We start from the raw sequence: 17,802 nt of genomic DNA on the forward strand, positions 1-17,802 counted from the left end.
ATGCACATTCTTGGGCCCCCAGGCCACACCTGCTCATTCAGGGACTCTGAGAGGGAATCTGTGAGGGACTCTGGGGCACATGACGCCTGGGAAGCACCAGCACCCACAGCTTCACGCTGAGCAGGACTCAAACCAGAAGAGGACCGACCCATCCACCTCCCAACGCCACCTGCTTCCAGCCACACCCAGGACCCGACAGATTTGCTCCATCAAGACCAGCCACAATGACGAACTTATTCAGAGAGAAAAGAGCAAGACCCGACCAACTCTTAACCCTTGAGAGACACGGAGCCTGAGAAGAAAGCATTTTAAATGGGGAACTTTGCAAATTTCTCCATCTGTCCACAGACTGGCATGTGCTAATCATTTAAAAACAAAGAACGCTCAACAAAGGTTCCAGATCTTGTCCCTCCATTGCATCTGGGGTGAGGCCGTTAGAGTCTGAACCCCACGAGGTAAATGCAGGTCTCCATCGTTCCTTAACAGCTCAGTAAGGAGTGGGAGGTTGACACAATGAAGACTTCTGTTCCCTGCCCTCTCTCGAAGCAACTGTCCGTGGGCACAGAGAGCTGCTTTTGGCCAGCGGCCTGACCCTACTGCTTGAGGTCCTGCAGGCCGCTGCTGAGTCCTACTGGACAGCGCGCTGCACGTGCCTGGGCGAGGACCCGCGGCTGAAACCGCAGCAGCAGTAAGGACACGGGATTCCCACCCTTCACCTGGCTCCACAAGTCCGGCCAAGGGAGTTCCCTGGGCCCTCATTTAAAATCCAAGCTCCCCTGGCCTGTCCTATCTTCTCCACTCATTGATGTCAGAGCATTCGTGGAGAGCTATGTGCACAGAACAGCAGGACTCTTGGCTTCTGTCAGACACACTCAGGCATACCACATACACACCCGGGGGGCACTTCAGCAGGTGGGTACCAGTACCCAAACCTCTTGTTACCTGCAGACCACACCCAGGAGTCTACACACAGCGAGGCAGGAGTATTTCCCTCTAGGTATTTATAGGAACACTGAGCTCAAACAGGTCCTCCAGGGGGATCCGTGAGAACGGACACCCACAACCACTCAGCAGGTATCCTACAGCACTACTAGGTTTCCTATAGCTTAGGGACACCTCAGTGGCTTAGTTAAGCTTCTGTCTTCGGCTCAGGTCATGATCCTAAGGGTCCTGGGATCGAGCCCTGTGTCGGGCTCCCCGCTCAGTGGGGAGCCTGCTTCTCCCTCTGCTGCTCCCCCTGCTTGTGCTCTGACAAATAAAATCTTAAACAAAAGGATTTCCTATGGTTTAGAAATGCAAACATGTCCTCAGACAAAAATTAAAATTGTAACAGTTGGAACCAAAAGAAAGAACAGTGCTGTTCATAAAAAGGAGAGCAAAGGACCTTTGCTCTTGATATTTGGACCCTATTAGCCATGGAGGACAGTGCTTACCATTGTTCACCTGGCCGTGGACGGCGGCAGGGACTGGCACCACGTGAGTCCCATTTTGTGTTACAGTTTTTATGGGCAGCTGGTGCTGACCCAGAGACGCCTGCTGCACTATGGTAACCGTCTGGACAGGGCTGGTCTGTGGCGTCTGAATGACCCGGCCGGCAGCGCCCAGTGTGGCATGGCTAATCGCAGGAATAGGTTCCACTTTCACTGAAATTTAAAAAGAGAGGCAAAGAAATGATACCAACTGATATGACTGGAAAGCTTCCAGAAATCTCACCAGGTGGCCGGCAAACCCATGTAAGACCTCACGTGCTGAGGAAGGGAGTCTGAGCAAACAAGTCTGTGGGCGTCTCAGGGCCTGAGAAACCACCTGTAGCCACTGCTTCTGCGGCTCACCTTTGACTTCCTTGTGATCGCCATTCTCTTGCAGCTCTGCCTGAGGAGGGGCCAGCATGGCTGCCTGAGCGACCACGGCCTGGCCAGCGACAGTGTACGTGCTCGCCGGGGCCAGGCCGGCCACGCTGGTGACGGACACCGCAGGGATCTGGTGGACAACGTGCACGGTCTGCACAACAGGCTGCTGGGAGGTTGAGGTGGTCACGGGAGCGGCGACCGTGTAGGTGACGGGCTTGATCGTCGGTGGCAGCTGTCGCTGCACGGCGATCAGAACAGGCTGACTAGACAGAGGCGAGCCTGTGGGGGATGAGGACACAGGGGTGAGGTGCCGTCGCCCGCGCCCCTCCAGGCGTATCCCAGAGCCGACCAAGCACCAGCACCCACTCACAACACAAAACGTGCCGCCTTTCACCTTGTGACGCTCAAGTCACGACGGTGGGAGGAACGGAGTGTTTCAGTGGAGAGATCTCATTCGTGGAGGTAATGGCAAAAGTGCAATTCCCGCTCTCTACTCAGGTCTCACGACCTCTTCCCACGGATCTTTCCTCACGAGAGAAAACGTCGACACGGTATATGGGAAGAAGCTGCCTACTGGGGTTCGGACAAAGGGGCCATGCTCCCCCAGGATCAAAGTCTTTATCTCACAGTGGGTGCGAGGGAACCTCAAAGTCCAGACACACTTACAAGCTCCACCGACCAACCTCTGCTTCTGCTGGTTTGGGCACAGAAGAAAGGAAAAGCCACAGCTGACATGTCGCCAGCGCGGCCAGGAATCCCACCGTATCAAAACAAGCATCTTGCCAATCACAGGAACCCGAACAGAATTAGTTCGCCCATTCCATGCCATGTCTTTTCGTGCGTGCGTTTTTGTTTTTAATTCTCCAGAATACACATTTTTACTCCGAAATGCTCACCATTCATTAAGTGAAGAGTTTCCCCTGCCAGTTGGTGTCCGGTTTGTCTAATCTGTGTTATTTCTTTGGGTGGGGGATTTTTCCCTAATTTTCAAATGATGAAGCAACTAAGAAACAGATTAATTCTGAACTATCTCAGGCATCTACACAGCTATTTACATAAAACAATGTTCACTGATTTCTAAACACTCACCGTGCTATTCGCTTTTCAGCACTTACCGTGAGACCCTCCGCAGAAAGCACCAGGTACAAAGGAGCCAAGGCCTCTGCTGCGTCCCCTCCGAGGAGCCTGGCGCCCCTGCCTCTCTGACCCCCTCCACCACCACTGCGCCCGCTCCGTCTCTGCACATCTCACCTGGTGCACTCTGGGCAAACCGTGCCTCCTGGATGACGGCCAGTTTGGGCTGTGAGGCGCTGGGCTCAGGCTCCAGGGGGGCCGGCGAACCTTCCCTCGACAGGCTCTCGGGGGTCTGGGCACCACTGGAGTGGGCAGACAGCACTCCAGCGTGATTGGGAGAGGCTGGGGCACTTCTGGATCACCAAAAAGAAGACAGTGGGGTTTTACAGGTAAAGCACTCATTAAGCGGCCTTGTTTCAATAAAGTGCATTCTGAAAAAAGGGTGTCTGTCATCTGTCTCCTGCCAACCGACTACAGCTCTATATGTCCTACTTTCCGTGTGAATGCCCGTGACCCAAGAGGGATCCCCAGCGAGACTCACTCAGTTGTGACGGCCCGTGTGCCAGGGCTGGGCCACCACGGCTCCGGGCCCAGCACAGGCCGCACCGCCACAGAGCAGGACCAGCTGCGCTCTCGAAGCAGCTCCTGTCCACCGTCAGCAGGAGCGGGCCGTGTGCTTGCAGGCAGGGGCCTAAGACTTACACCAAGACCATTTCTTTCTTTCCTTCTTTCTTTCTTTTTTTGTTTAAAAACAGAGTATCTATAAGCTAATAATGTATTACTTGAAAATCAGGCAATTAACATTTTATAAGTCAGTCTTGAGTTTAAGCAGCTAAAATGCGGCTTTCAAGAGCTGTTCACAAGCCAACGGGAAGGAACACCGGCTGCTCGTCGGACACGACACATCGTGAGTCCGATGAAGCCACAACGGCAACACGGGACCAGAGTGTAAGGAAAACTCCGTCGACAGTCTGAGCTGATTCGGACACTATTAAGAGAAAGTCCACGGGCAGCGTCCAACACGTCTCTTCAAATCCCCGCCCCAGACATTTAATCATAACGCATTTAGCAGTTCCCTCACTTGCAAAAGGAAAATTGACCAATACATGGAAGGTAAATTCACTGACCAGTAAGTGAGGTCTTTCTTGATTGTCTTTTTTCCTTACCTAGAGGAGAGCGGTCCCAGAGGGGTTCTAAAGCAAGGCACGCCCCTAGGCCGTCTTTTCCTAAAAGCCTGCTCTATTAATTTGCTTTCAGAAGCAGGGTCTATCCTCCAGAATGAGCCTTTGCCTGGTTCTTCCTGGGAACGTGGTACTTTGATGAAATAACGATTCAGAGAGAGATTGTGGCGAATTGAATTCTATGAAACATAAAAAAATACGTAGAATTCATATATTTCTTTGCTGAGAAATCAAAATGTGCCCCAGTTTTAGTGCCCTGCAAAGCAGAAACCTAGCACTCAGCCCCTTGCAGAGGGCAGACAACTTTAAGGCAGCTCTGTGCTGGAGGAACCAGTCCTTCTCCCTGAGTGAAGAGGGGCTTGGGGTGCGACCCTTCTGCCAGAGGGGGCCGGAGGCTGATACACGGCTCTGGGAACGGGGTGGCAGGGTGGACACCAGGGGGCAAGGAGGGGACCTGGGGAACAAGGAAGGGTGGGAAATCGACACCACAGGGAAGGAGGCAATTTCCACCAGGAAAAATGTCAACTTCCATTTGTTTTCCAGGTGGGAAGCCAAGGATTATCACTGTCGTCATCTGACCTTTCCTGTGGGCCTCTCCCTGCTTAGAGACAAACAGAGCCAAAGTCAACCAATCCTTTAAAATACTTTTTGAGCACAAAATTAGCTTATAGGAATCTGTCAGAGCCGTCTAAAATCAATTAATCCAGTATCGAGTATTCAGCAAACCAGCAGAAGAGAAAAATGAGCGAAAGGTTGGGAAGTATCACGAACACATCTTCCGGTAACGGCAATTTCCAAAACGCTTCCATGTATGTTTTTAAAATTTGATCCACAAAATCATCTAGTGAGGCACATACAGAAAATTTCTCTCTCAACCCCTCCTCTATTCCTTCTATTACAAAAAGCTAGCTGGGCTCACAGTTCACAGACAGTTTCAGGAAAGCCCCCACTGCAACCTGAGTAACTCCTGGTGGCACACCCGATCCTGAGCCTTCCAGAAAGTCAGGAACAGCAGGAGGAAAGTCATGCAGCCACATCTTTTCATGTGTTTACACTAATGATTAAAATTTAAAGTTAAAAAATTAAACTAGTGAAGTTTCAAAATGGTGGTGACTCACAATAAAATTCTGGGCTCTCGAAAAGTCACTTCCACATTCCCCCCAATGAGCCTTCTAACAGAACTGTCAGCCACAGCCTGAGATGATGAACTGCCAGAGGCGGCTCAGAAAATCAAAATGCATCAAATTCTTCTCTACAGCCCATCTCAGGGATTGCTCAAGTGCCCCCCCCAGTCGCGGGCTGCGGTGAAGACCACGGGAGCCTGTGGGCGCCAGACGCCTTGCGGCCAACAGAGGCGCAGGCAGCGCTGTGTCTGCCTTTTGTGAAACTGCTCACACACAAACACGTCCTGCGAGAGTTAGAGTGTCTTTTTTTTTTTTTTTAAAGCTTTTATTTATTTATTTGACAGGCAAAGATCACAAGTAGGCAGAGCGGCAGGCAGAGAGAGAGGGAAGCAGGCTCTCCGCAGAGCAGAGAGCCCGATGTGGGGCTCGATCCCAGGACCCTGAGATCATGACCCGAGCCGAAGGCAGAGGCTTTAACCCACTGAGCCACCCAGGCGCCCCGAGAGTTAGAGTGTCTTAAAACCACAGATCCTTACTGTGATGTCCTATTACAGGGTTTAGCTAACAAGCACTAATGCCTTTCTATTAATCCTCCGGAAATCGAACTGTTACCAGTACCTCCACCAGAGAGACAACCCTCCCCTGAACACGTGCAGATATTTCAGTGTCTGGAGGGGAAAGAGGGTAGACTCCACGGCTGTGGGTTGAGAAAAGCAGACCTAGACCATGACACTACAGGGCCCTCTCCCTGCGAACAAGACAGTCTCTACGGCTGCCCAGGGAGGGTCAAGGGGGCCTCAGAACTGGCCGCCGAGCCGCAGTAAAGAACGTGGGAGGTGAGGAGCCCCAAATGAAGGCCATTAATACTGTAACGTGCGTGTTGCTAGGAGGAAAAAGGGAAATGAGCATAGGGGGAGTCTGGAGGCAGGAAGTGCCCCCGCCAGGGGACTGGGGCACTAGTATTTCTTCCCCCTGGTAAAGGAGAACATGCAGTTCCATGACCCTCATGCCACTGACAAGCTGTACCCAAGTTCCTGGAAGGAGCTGGTATTTTCTGTCCAGAAAATGGGACAGAACCTACCAGACACCATCACAACAGGGTCTAACCTCCTCTCCATTCCCAACAAAACCACAGAACAAAGAGGCTGTGATTTTCTAATCGACAAGACTAGAAAACATGCGTAAGTAGTAAGAGCTATCTAATGCAGACACAGACCAGAGTAACTCTATTTCTAAGGTAATTTAATAAGGCCTTTATAATTTGATCAAGTCAAGCTACATACACTAAAATCACACGGACTCAGACTCTAATGATTCAGGAATTACCATATGCAGACAAAAGGCAGCTTATTATTCTTTAAAACAAACTATGAAGAAAAGGATCCGCAATAGTGAACACATTCTCTTCCCCCCAAATCCTCCCCTACCCGAGGCTGCTTCCCAGAACCCACCCTCCCTGAGTGCCAGCCCCTCCTCCCTGCTGTCCCCTCAGCAGACCCAGACCCAGGGTAAAGACGCAGAGCGGGTCACCATCCTCCATGAACACCTCCAGCACGCCTGCAGGCCTGCACGCCTGGTTTCTGCTTGTCCCAGTCACAGTGAGTGCTCTACTGACGACTCGTAAAGAAACTGATGAGAAGGAAACATGCAAAGTACCTTCCAGAAGGAGAGTTCAATGAGCAGAATGAAGTGAGCCCACAGCACTCCCTCTGTTTCCCTTTCAGAGGCCTAGAGGCCCAAAATTCAAATCTCCTAGTCATAACAAATACCTCACATCTGGGCTGGGTAAAATTATAATTATAAATCATAAGAATACTTTCTGGCATAAATATGCAACCAAAGGAAAGAAATATTCCATCTTTCCAGACACAGACCTTGTCTTACCCTAGAGTTTCCTCTAGACCAATCAGAAAGCTGTGCCATGGGTAGACAACGCAAACTACCAGAAGTCAGTCTGAAAGGGAGCTCCGGCCTCCCATCGGGTGCTCAGAACAGGCGTGCTGGGAGCATCAACACACGTCTCTCAGGAACTCAGATGTTATGCCTCTGCCTGCGGCTTGGGTCCTGATCCCAGGGTTGGGATCGAGCCCCGCACTGGGCTCCCTGCTCAGCAAGGGGTCTGCTTCTCCCTCTCCCACTCCCCCTGCTTATGTTCCCTCTCTCGCTGTGTATCAAATAAATCTTCAAAATATTTATTTATTTATTTATTCACTCATTCCTTTATTTTAGAGAGAGCAAGCAAGCATGAGCTGGGGGGAGAGGCAGAGGGAGCAAGAACCCCAAGCAGATGCCCCACTAAGCACAGAGTCCAACACAGGGTCTGATCCCACAACCCTGAGATCATGACCTGAACCGAAACCAGTTAGGAGATGGACGCTTAACCGAACCATCCAGGAGCCCCTGGAAACCCACATTTTAAAAACAGGCTGTTTTAGGGGCGCCTGGGTGGCTCAGTGTTAAGCCTCTGCCTTCAGCTCAGGTCATGGTCTCAGGGTCCTGGGATCGAGCCCCGCATTGGGCTCTCTGCTCAGCGGGGGGCCTGCTCCCCGCCACCTCTCTGCCTTTCTGCCTGCTTGTGATCTCTGTCAAATAAATAAATAAATAAATAATCTTTTAAAAAATAAATAAAAATAAAAAGAGGCTGTTTTAGGTGACAGTCTTGCCCCTACTCTCTGTGTAAAGAAAATCTAGCAAAGAAAATGAACCTGGCTCTTTCATGAAACAAGGTTGGAAAAACAGAAAGGCTTTTTTGTTTTAAGCCAAGAGTGAGGAAATGGGAATAAGGTCTCATACATACAGACCTTAAAAGCACGGTCACTTTGGGAAGGGCACCTCAGAAAATTCTCATGACAGAAAAAGGACACATGTGGGTCAGGACTGGGGACAGCTAAGGACCTCGGAGGACAGAAAGAAACTGAGTGCATGTCCAAATTAAAGGGAGGAGTGCAGCAGGAAATCCCTTTCCTGCTAAAATGCTGGAGCCAGGAGGTGGGAAATGTCTCAGGAGCGGCCTAACACGGACAAGCGGCACACAGAATCACCCGTATGGACCAGACAGAGAAGACGACGGTACAGTGAAAACGTTAGTGACAGCTGAACAGAGAGGGTGTCTGCCGTGCGGCACTTCTGTATATTCCCTCTGCTCTCAGGCTCCTACGAAGTCCCTTCCAGCAGCCAGGAGCAATCACTGCACGTGGAGACCGCACCTGACCCAACTAACTCCCCACAAGACGGAAGCCAGGAGGAGGCCACCCCCGAGAGCTGGCCCTTGTCCTTCGGCCAGAAAACCACATGACGCCCGGAAGCAGCTGCCACATAAACGAATGTTAGGGAACACAGTGGGAAGGGATCATTCAGAGTTGGGTCAGGCTTTTTAGGAATACTCACGCCCACTAAGCCCAGCTAACTGATGTTTCCAATCACCAGAATCCTGCACACAATGAGCTGAATAAAACCCTACCACACTCCTGATGGGCATGCTGAGACCTCACCTGCCCACATGCAGGGGGCTTTGTTCCAGGTGCAATCACCAGACACGGACACAGATTATCATCTGGTTCTGCTTCCTTTGTTTTACATTTTCTCTGAAGCACAACCTCACTGTTCTAGATTAAAATAAGTCAGTATCACCGGGATTTCTTGTCCAATGTGCTGAGAAACCTGTCACGTAGCTGGTATGGACGTGTTCTCCACACCCAGCATTTCCCTCATGGCCAATGAAGAAATGCACCTAGCTGTGCACTGGGTGCCCGGAGGGGAGCAGATGTCCCAGGCTAGGAGGGGAAGCTGCGTCTCACTTTGTACCTTCCACAATCAAAGACCCTTATATGACTAAAGGCCCCTTACAAAGGAAAAATTCAGGGTTTGGCTGGTGGATTTTATTATTATAACATGTTTTATGTCTACAGGAGGAAGAAAAAGGTTTTGCCCTCATTAAACAGAAAATGGCTCCTCCCACCCCATCGCTAGGTTAGGGTTATGGCTCACCAGACACATTTCTCAAAGGATCATTGACTCAGTAAGCCGAAAGGAAGACTGTTGCCATTCCTTGTGACCTAAATGAATTCAAGAATTACAAATATATGTTTCTTCTTTCATTATACTTTTAATACTCTGTATTTCAGATTTGCCTTTCCCATATTGTCTGAATTAGAGATGTCCTACTGTTATGTCCACTAAGCAGACACAGAGAACACAGACACACAGAAGAAAAAAAAAACTACAGTGTCGAAGTTTAAAAACTAAATTAAATTAAAAAGCTGAACAAGGAAGTATGTACTGATTTTTCATAGGTGCTCTGAGAAGGCCCAGGTTCCAGACACCCCAGGAATAATCTGAAAGCACGGTGCACAAGTGGGCGGGTTCCCCAATTCACACAGGGCAGCACCACAGTTATCTGTGTCATGTATGGCCCAATGGGAGAATGTCTTTTGAAGAAAGGGTTCCTTGATCAGTCTGAAAACCATCTCTGTGTAGACTTCAAGAAGCTAAGTATGCCAGCAGATGCAGATAAGGAAGAGAGAAGAAAGCCTAAGTGCAGGACGGGCTGGGTTTTTAACTTTCCTGTACTTCAGACACAGGGAGTTAACTGCAGTGGTTAAAGGGAAACCTTTCAAATAATCCACGTTTTCCCATCTGTGGGGACAGTGACCATAAAAACTATAGGCTGAGGTCTGCTTCTAAAGCCACTATTCCTTCCGCTCTGCATGAAGACCAGAGCATGGGGACAGTGGCCTTCAACACTTCCTCCTCCCTGAGCCAAAGAGGGTCTCCCTCACCTCACTCTACCATTGCCCTGTGCCCATGGTACGGAAAGCAGCTTAAGTGTCCTCTCAGTTGTCAATCAGCATCTACTGACATGTCACAGTTAGATTTCATAACAAACCGAAACGGATTTACCTGCCAGCCCTTGTCCGCTGTCCTGTAGTAGGGGTAATTTTTAGTGATGTGAGTATAAATTCCATTTAGAGTAAGTTGCTTATCAGGAGCCATCGTAATTGCTTGTACGATTAATTGTGCATAGGAATAAGGTGGCTTTGAATCATCCTGTATTTAAGTTAAAAAAGAAAAAAGAGAGATTACTGAAGTTATCAAAATTTTTACTAAATTTACTAAAATTCAGAACTGTTGGTGTTTTTAAGTGTTCCTACGAAATGCTTAGTTCTCCTTACTATGAAAATAATATAATCTGACTGAAAAGCATTTGGAAAGTTTATAGGAAGCAAATGGAAAAGTGTACAAGCAGCATAAAAATGAATACGAAAATCACATAAGGAGAAACTCCACACAGCAAAAAACGAAAAACATAAGGAAAAGAAAAAAGCTACTTAACCTCAGCAGAGTCCAGGGCAACACATGTCAAATCACGGCCAGAGGCCCGTCACATGGATCTAGCAACCAAGGGAACGGCTGGGATGGCTCGGGGAGGAGGGAGCTGGTACTCTCTCCTAGGCCCTGCTGGGTCCTCATGCACACAAGGGCCAAAGTGACAACCACTCAGAACCACCCTGTCCCATCAACTGAGAAGCTCCTCACATTAGGAAGCCCCACAGAGGGGAGCACCATATACCAAACGCTGGGCTCCGACCCTGGGGTCTCAGGCACGCAGGGCTGCTGTGCGCGCTGCAGAACACGGACAGCCCTGCTCCCGGCACACTCCGGGCCACAAGCGGCTCCTTATCACTGTAACAACTCAGAACCCCACATACATGTGCGTAATAATAAGCCAACTGTGGAGAGGGTACACCCCTGGTTGTGAACGGGAAAATGTACGAACCAACTTAAATGAACCACGAAGCACAACAGTGAATGCAAACGGGAAGCTGCAAAAGAATATATTCAAGAAAATACTTGTTACATGAGGTTTAAAAAGGAGCGATTTAGACACTGTTTGGGAATAAACACAAACAGAGTAAAAGAAGAGATAAGCAGAGGACTGACAGACGAGGCAGGAAGACAGACCTGCCAAGGAGAGGAGCATGGGCTGCAACTGCCCAGGGCACGCTCCGTCCTGAGAGCCAGCAGTGGGGGGCCTGTTCCACACAGAAAGACGGAATCATCTATAGCCCCAGGATCCGACTTTTAAATAACTAGTATTTCCTGAGCACTTAGGCTGGGCTCTACCCCTTCTCTCCTGAGTGGACACACTCTGAGTTACTCAAAAGGGCCAGGCAGACCAGCATCATTGGAGGACCCCCCCCCCAGGGACCAGAAAGAGAGAACGAAGCCCTCCTCACTTCACTGCTCTATGCCATTCAGTGCGTCTCCTTGTTACCCTTCTTCTTTATGCTCCTAAGAACTTTTTTTATTGAAAAATGTAACACAGATAGGAAAGTCCATAATACATCTTTATAAGCTAAAAACAAATTTTTATAAAGTGAATGTCAGTACAACCAACACTAGGTCAAAGGAGAACACAGCCCACATTCCAGAATCTTCCCTATGCCCCCTGAGCCCACAGTTTCTACTGTTACTCCTGACATTTTATAGTAATCATAATCTCACTGTGATTAATTAGAAGTTTTATCATCTCAGAATGCATCCTGAAAAAACACAATTTAGTTCTGATTTTAAACAGGCAAATGGACACAACGGAATCATACATAGAGTGCCTCTCTGTGCCTGCCTCCCCTACCCAGCACCCCTCACGTACGAGGCTCCTGGCTGTAGGGGACAGGCTGCGGCGCATCCATCCCAGGCCCGTGCCACGTTCCACTGCGCAAACACGTGACACTTTATATGTAGGTTGTTCAAATAATACTGTGCATTGCTTATGTCTCTCATTCAGCATTGTGCCCAGGACTCTTCCACACCAGCAGCCACGCTGCATGACAGTCCCCTGCTTGATCGAACTTCTCTTATGGGGCATTCAGGCTGCTTCCAATTTTCTATTTTATATAAACTTATGTTTGAGATTTTTGCCATTTCCTTTAGACACAGTCCTAGAAGGGGCATTACTGCGTCAAAGAATAAAAACATGCACGGACACAGTGTGGACCATCCCAAAAACGTGTGTTCTGTGCACACGTGCACTCAGACACAAGTGCACGCACAATCTTCCGTGTCTGTGGCGGCAGGATGAAACCCCAGGAACAGTTTCCTGGGACACAGTGCACATCACCTTGTGAGGACCGCAAGATTCTCCTGTCCTCCACCAGCTCGGCTCCCAGCACCTGGGCCCACAGCTGCCACTGGGGAGCGCCTAGTGCTGAGTGACCAAAAGAACTCAAAACCTCCACCCTAAGAATATGCTCCAAAGGGAGGGCCCACAACCAGGCGTGCACCCACTCTGACGTGCACTTCTCAAAAGCCCTCGTGGGGATGCTCGCAGACCTGCAGACAATGAAGTGAGGACAGCTGGCTGCGTGATGGCCCCGGGTTCTGTTTCAAGGCTGTTAAACATTTACCTTTGGGCTGTCTCCGCCAGAAGCTTCTTTTTCATTTTCTGGCTGCGAGCTGTCGGCCATTAAGTTGAGGTCAGCTGGTATCACACGGCCCATTTTGTACCCAGAAGACCCTGCTCCCCGGGGGCTCGATGGGCAGGAGTTTGCAGCACTGTGGACGGGAAAAGGTCACTGCTATCAGTCTATTATAGAACATATGTCACACTGCGCTTCCATGACCCATTCTGATTTCAAGTACAAAGTGGGAGCATATCAGCATGGCCTCACGGGTTCTCTGTGAAGTTTAGGATCACTCCAGGAAACACAGGGAAATCAGGTATCTACTTCACATCTGTTATTTTACATAATCAGAAAACAAACTCTCAAAGGGGGTGGTGGCCCACCTGTTTCACCAGTGAGGAAACGGAGGCTTAGGATGGCTCTGGAACTTACCAAGAACACAGAACCGACTTTTTTTTGGTGATGGCCCCAGGGTTCCAGGCTGGCAAAGGGACATAGAGCACATGATCCGCTGACTCCCTCCCCACCAAGGACATGGCCTCCAGCTACACCAGAAAGGTCAGGGACAGTCTGGAGAGAGAGGAAGGTGGCCAGGCCAAGCACAGGCAGCACAGAGAGGGGATGAGGCCATGGACACCGACCCAGGTGGCATGAGGGCCTGGACTACATGTGTCAGGTCAGTTGGGCACAACACACCCCAAACACAGAAACAGGAACCTATTTTTCCTTTTCCCAATTATGTATGTATGTATGTATTAAAGATTTTATTTATTTGAGAGAGACAGTGAGAGACAGCATGAGAGGAGAAGGTCAGAGGGAGGAAGCAGACTCCCCGTGGAGCTCGGAGCCCGACGCAGGACTCATCCCGGGACTCCAGGATCATGACCTGAGCCGAAGGCAGTTGCTTAACCAACTGAGCCACCCAGGCGCCCCTATTCATTTATTTTTAAAGCAAACTCTACCCCCAACATGGGGCCGGAACACACAACTCCAAGATCAAGAGTGGAGCGTTTCATCGGCTGAGCCAGCCAGACACCCAAGTGACCCACTTGGAAACACGTGCGCTGTTTTTCACGAGGCAGGGCTAGGGTGCTGCTTCTTGATCTCGGTGATAATTGAAGACCATCCACACTCATCTGCGGTGACTCCCCAAACCACACATTTGCGCTTCTGCTCCCTTCTCTATGCAGGATCAGACTTTAATAGAGAATGAGCCACGGCAGCGGAAGGACGCCAAGGAGGGAGAGCCTCAGAAACCCATCGAGGTATGCAACAGTACGTGCGGTTGGACCGGAGGAGCCGTGTTTGGAGGAAAAGACAAGTACTATGAATACACAGAAAATTTCTGGAAAAAATACCTAAGAAACAGGAGTTACCTCCAAAAACCTGAGCTGAAAGTAGGGGAGGAGAGGGAAGGGAAGGGGGCAACGTGCTCTTGGCCCAGCCGCTCTGCCAGGAACAAGCAGGACCAAGACCCGCACTCCCCAGACGGGGGTTTACTTCAGGCCAGGAACCACGCTCAGAGGACGGGGGAGAGGAGCAGCAGGACCGCACGGAACCCACACTTCACCGTCTTAAAGACCGGTACCATGTGAGCAGTGCTGACGTGGGGAAGGTGAGTGGCCCTATGGGGCTGGACGCTGGGTCTGGAAAAGGCAAGTGCACTCTGCCCATAAGCCGTCCGCAGCCAGGCTCCCACGCTGCTGTCCTGCCCGGTGAGGGCACGACCCGGATCAACGCTGGCCACAGCGTGAGGGACGGGAGCGGGAGGAGAGACGCGCAAGGAAAACGAGAGGAAGACAGAGCAGAAGGTGAGGAGAGGCTGGGTCAGGAGCTGCTCCCCACAGCCTGCCATGTCTACACCACCTGTCCAGTAAGTTGCCTCCAAGGCTGCTGCGCCCGCTGTGGGCTGCCCTCCCAAGGGGGCACACAGGGCTTGCTCCTGGTCCTCTGAATTCTGCGTACTTTCACCCCGTGCTGAACAACAGTGTGGCCAGGCGGTTGCTGGCTGCTGCCTCTCCACGGACACAGTGGCTACTTGGACCACACAGTCATGTGCAGACGAATTCAACCAAGTGGGGAGACAGGGGCAGCGGCTACAGCAGAGCGGCTGCAGGAGGAGACAGAGGAGGGAGGGGCCTGAGGCCAACAGCCGCTGCCACGCAAGACACCAGGCCTGGGGCCGCAGGAGCGGCAGCCCGTCCACTCGTCACTCCCTCCGCTTACGAACACACCCGACACACAGTCATCTCCAGAAGGCCTACTGCTGATGCTGGTTTTTGAGATAGGAAACAGAAGCGTTCAGCCGCAAGGAGTAAGCCAGAGTCGCCAGCTCTCCGTGTGCCCTCCCTGGCCCTGCCACACACAGCGTCAGCCTGGACAGACGAGACAAAGCACAGCCCACCCCCGCCTCCTAGCCGGGCCCTGGACAGACCTGGACGGCAGGAGCCAGATCGACAGAGCAGCACGGTGCTCGCTATGCACCCCCGTTTCCATCACTCACAGCTAAGATCACTACGCCCCTCTCCTGAGCGCCAACAGCACCCGGAAGCCTGGCGCACGCGAGCTCCGCCCCGCCTCACAGCAGAGCGCCACTCAACCACACGCGGCGGCCTAACCTGCTCGAAGCACACACGTCCACGGGGCCCAGCGGCTGTTCTGGACCTGTGCCTCAGCTACTGCCCTCTGAGCGCTCAGCACAACCTGACCACGGTGCTCTGGTTCTGGCTTCTGCACCACATGTGTGCCCTGAAGCGGCCGACGCACCCAGTGTCTCTTAGAACATCGAGGGGAACACAAGTCGGTCGCTCTGCTGTGCTCAAATTCATCAATCCAAAGTACAGGTCATCAGAATTTACTCGAAATTACAGCAAATTAAAAAAACTCAAAATGCAAATGAAAACGTATCTCAGAGTTTAGACCAAAATGGCTAATCACCTGCCCCTTCAACTGACACTCAAACACAGTCAGTCCGTAAGGGAAGACCAGGAACACGAGGGAACAGTGTTTCACAGGCCGGAAACCGGGAGCAAAGCGTGTTCAAAAACTGAACGGCATGTGCAGCGCCTGTGAACCTCCCCACCTCCCTTGTGTCCACCCTGGGAAGGGAGCGGCGCTGCTGTGTGCTCCTGCCCCTTCCTGTGAATTCTGACGGCTTTTGCACTTTTCCCAAGGGAGGAGGTGAGGAATGAAAATCAGGATGTGGTCGTGGACATCTCAACAAGCACGCCCCGCACCCTGACTCTGTGGTGACCCCTGCCCACATCAGCTGCTGTACCTGATGGTTCCGGTTGGGGAGGGAAGGGGACTGATGAGGTGGGCCATGGTGTCTGGAATGTTGATGGTCAGGGGCGAGATGTGGGCCTGCACAGGCTTCACCAGGGACTCAGGAGCCTCCTGCTTCTCCCTCTTCTCACTGGACAGGGCAGTGAACGTGATCTTGATGTTTGTGCTCGGGAACCTAAACGTGCACCTAAAAAAGAAAAGCCAACTGTCAGCGCTAGTGAGCCAGACTGGACGATGGGGCGTCCCACCTGCAGCAGGGTACAGAGCCCAAGTGTCCCTGATGCTCCAGAGCGTCATCTTGTGTGGAGAAGCCATCGAGAACCCCACTTCCAAGCTCACCCCATGTGCTATGATTCGCTTAATGAGTGAAACCACAAAGAGACATTCATGACTTTAAAACACTAGTCAATGAACACGTTCTTACACCAGCCCAACAGAAGTAGAAAAAAGCCTCAAACGTAATTTGATCTGCGTTACTCCTTTTAAAATAAACACACAAGTCTATTTGGGTCATTAAACAACATAATTTTGTGGTGGTTTCTTAATTAAGAAAGAAAAATCATTCCTTTTGAAGAATCCTATCACCTTTTACTGAGCAAACAAACAAAAGACAGAAATATTAAACTCCAGGAGAAAAGGTTTACAATTCAATACTCTGGCTCACCTTTAATAAAGCTGCCTTGACACAACTGAAGTATATTTATTAAAAAAAAAAAAAAAAAAAGGTACCGCAAGCCAAACATCTTTAAAGAATAAAATTTAAAAATAGCCACAGACTCCTGGTCGCTGCCTGATCTCACACCAGTTAAATAGCGCCTGATCTGTGTGTATATAAATGGACAAACGACCAAGTGACGGCAGTCGGCTGACCTCTCCGCCCGTCCCAGGGCACCCACCTTGGTGGTCAGCTCTGTCTGCCATGGAAAGATCCAGCACGTGCATGGAGGGCAGAGGTACCTCCCACTTCTGGTGACATCATCAAGGGGACTCTTCCCAGCACTCTAGTTGAGGGCTAGAGTTGTCACTTGCTGGCCAAACCCCTCAGCCAGAGCTTAGAAGAACCCCTCGGATGTATGAAGTGGACCCCCAGTTTACACCTGTGGAATTACAAAGTGCCCAGCTTCATATATTAAACAGGTAATTAAAACAAGCAGATCACAGGACTAAAACCAGCGAGAAGACCACAGTTAAACGCCTTGCAGCTGCCTCTTTATTGCTAGTGTGAGATGTGAATCAACTCTAGGCTTAGAGAAGAAGGTGACTAAGACCCCACTGGCCACTAATTTCTAGCACCACATATATGACAACTGCAGAAGGGTGACTTCTCCTCCTCCTCTCCCACATACAGTGCCTGAGCCCTGTCCTCAGACAGATCATCATTCCCACGTCGCCATGAAGGACAGGCTGTGAGAGCGAGTGCCACCATCCAGTGTGCAGGCCTCCAACCCGGCAGAGCAGTTACCTCTCTGTGGCTCAGTCTTCTCACCCACAAAACAGAGATGGTGGGGCGCCTGGGTGGCTCAGTGGGTTAAGCCGCTGCCTTCAGTTCAGGTCATGATCTCAGGGTCCTGGGATCGAGCCCCGCATCGGGCTCTCTGCTCGGCGGGGAGCCTGCTTCCCCCTCTCTCTCTGCCTGCCTCTCTGCCTACTTGTGATCTCTCTGTCAAATAAACAAATAAAATCTTTAAAAAAAAAAACAAAAACAGAGATGGCATCATCTCCCTCTTAAAGTGTCTTGGTGATTAATTCACATAACATTTAGCAAACACTCAAATGTGTATTAAAAAACAAACAAACAAACCACCTTCAGCCCAACTTAAGACATCAACACCTGCTTTCCTACAGTCCGTCTGTCTGTCCCACCACCACCCTGAGAACGTATAGG

General features: G+C 50.6%; 1 protein-coding gene across 1 annotated transcript in view; it reads right to left on the minus strand.

Moving 5' to 3' along the window:
• Window positions 1-17,802, minus strand: part of FOXK2 (forkhead box K2) — a 70,640-nt gene that overhangs the window by 8,558 nt on the left and 44,280 nt on the right. Inside the window, exons 2-8 of the mRNA XM_047706835.1 lie at window positions 15,910-16,104; window positions 12,636-12,783; window positions 10,129-10,275; window positions 4,091-4,284; window positions 3,102-3,277; window positions 1,833-2,129; window positions 1,434-1,643 (exon numbers count right to left, since the gene is read on the minus strand). Of these exons, the coding sequence (XP_047562791.1) occupies window positions 1,434-1,643; window positions 1,833-2,129; window positions 3,102-3,277; window positions 4,091-4,284; window positions 10,129-10,275; window positions 12,636-12,783; window positions 15,910-16,104 (1,367 nt within the window). The remainder of the gene's footprint in view (window positions 1-1,433; window positions 1,644-1,832; window positions 2,130-3,101; window positions 3,278-4,090; window positions 4,285-10,128; window positions 10,276-12,635; window positions 12,784-15,909; window positions 16,105-17,802) is intronic.

This window comes from Lutra lutra, chromosome 16 (assembly GCF_902655055.1).
Source record: "Lutra lutra chromosome 16, mLutLut1.2, whole genome shotgun sequence".
NCBI lineage: Eukaryota > Metazoa > Chordata > Mammalia > Carnivora > Mustelidae > Lutra > Lutra lutra.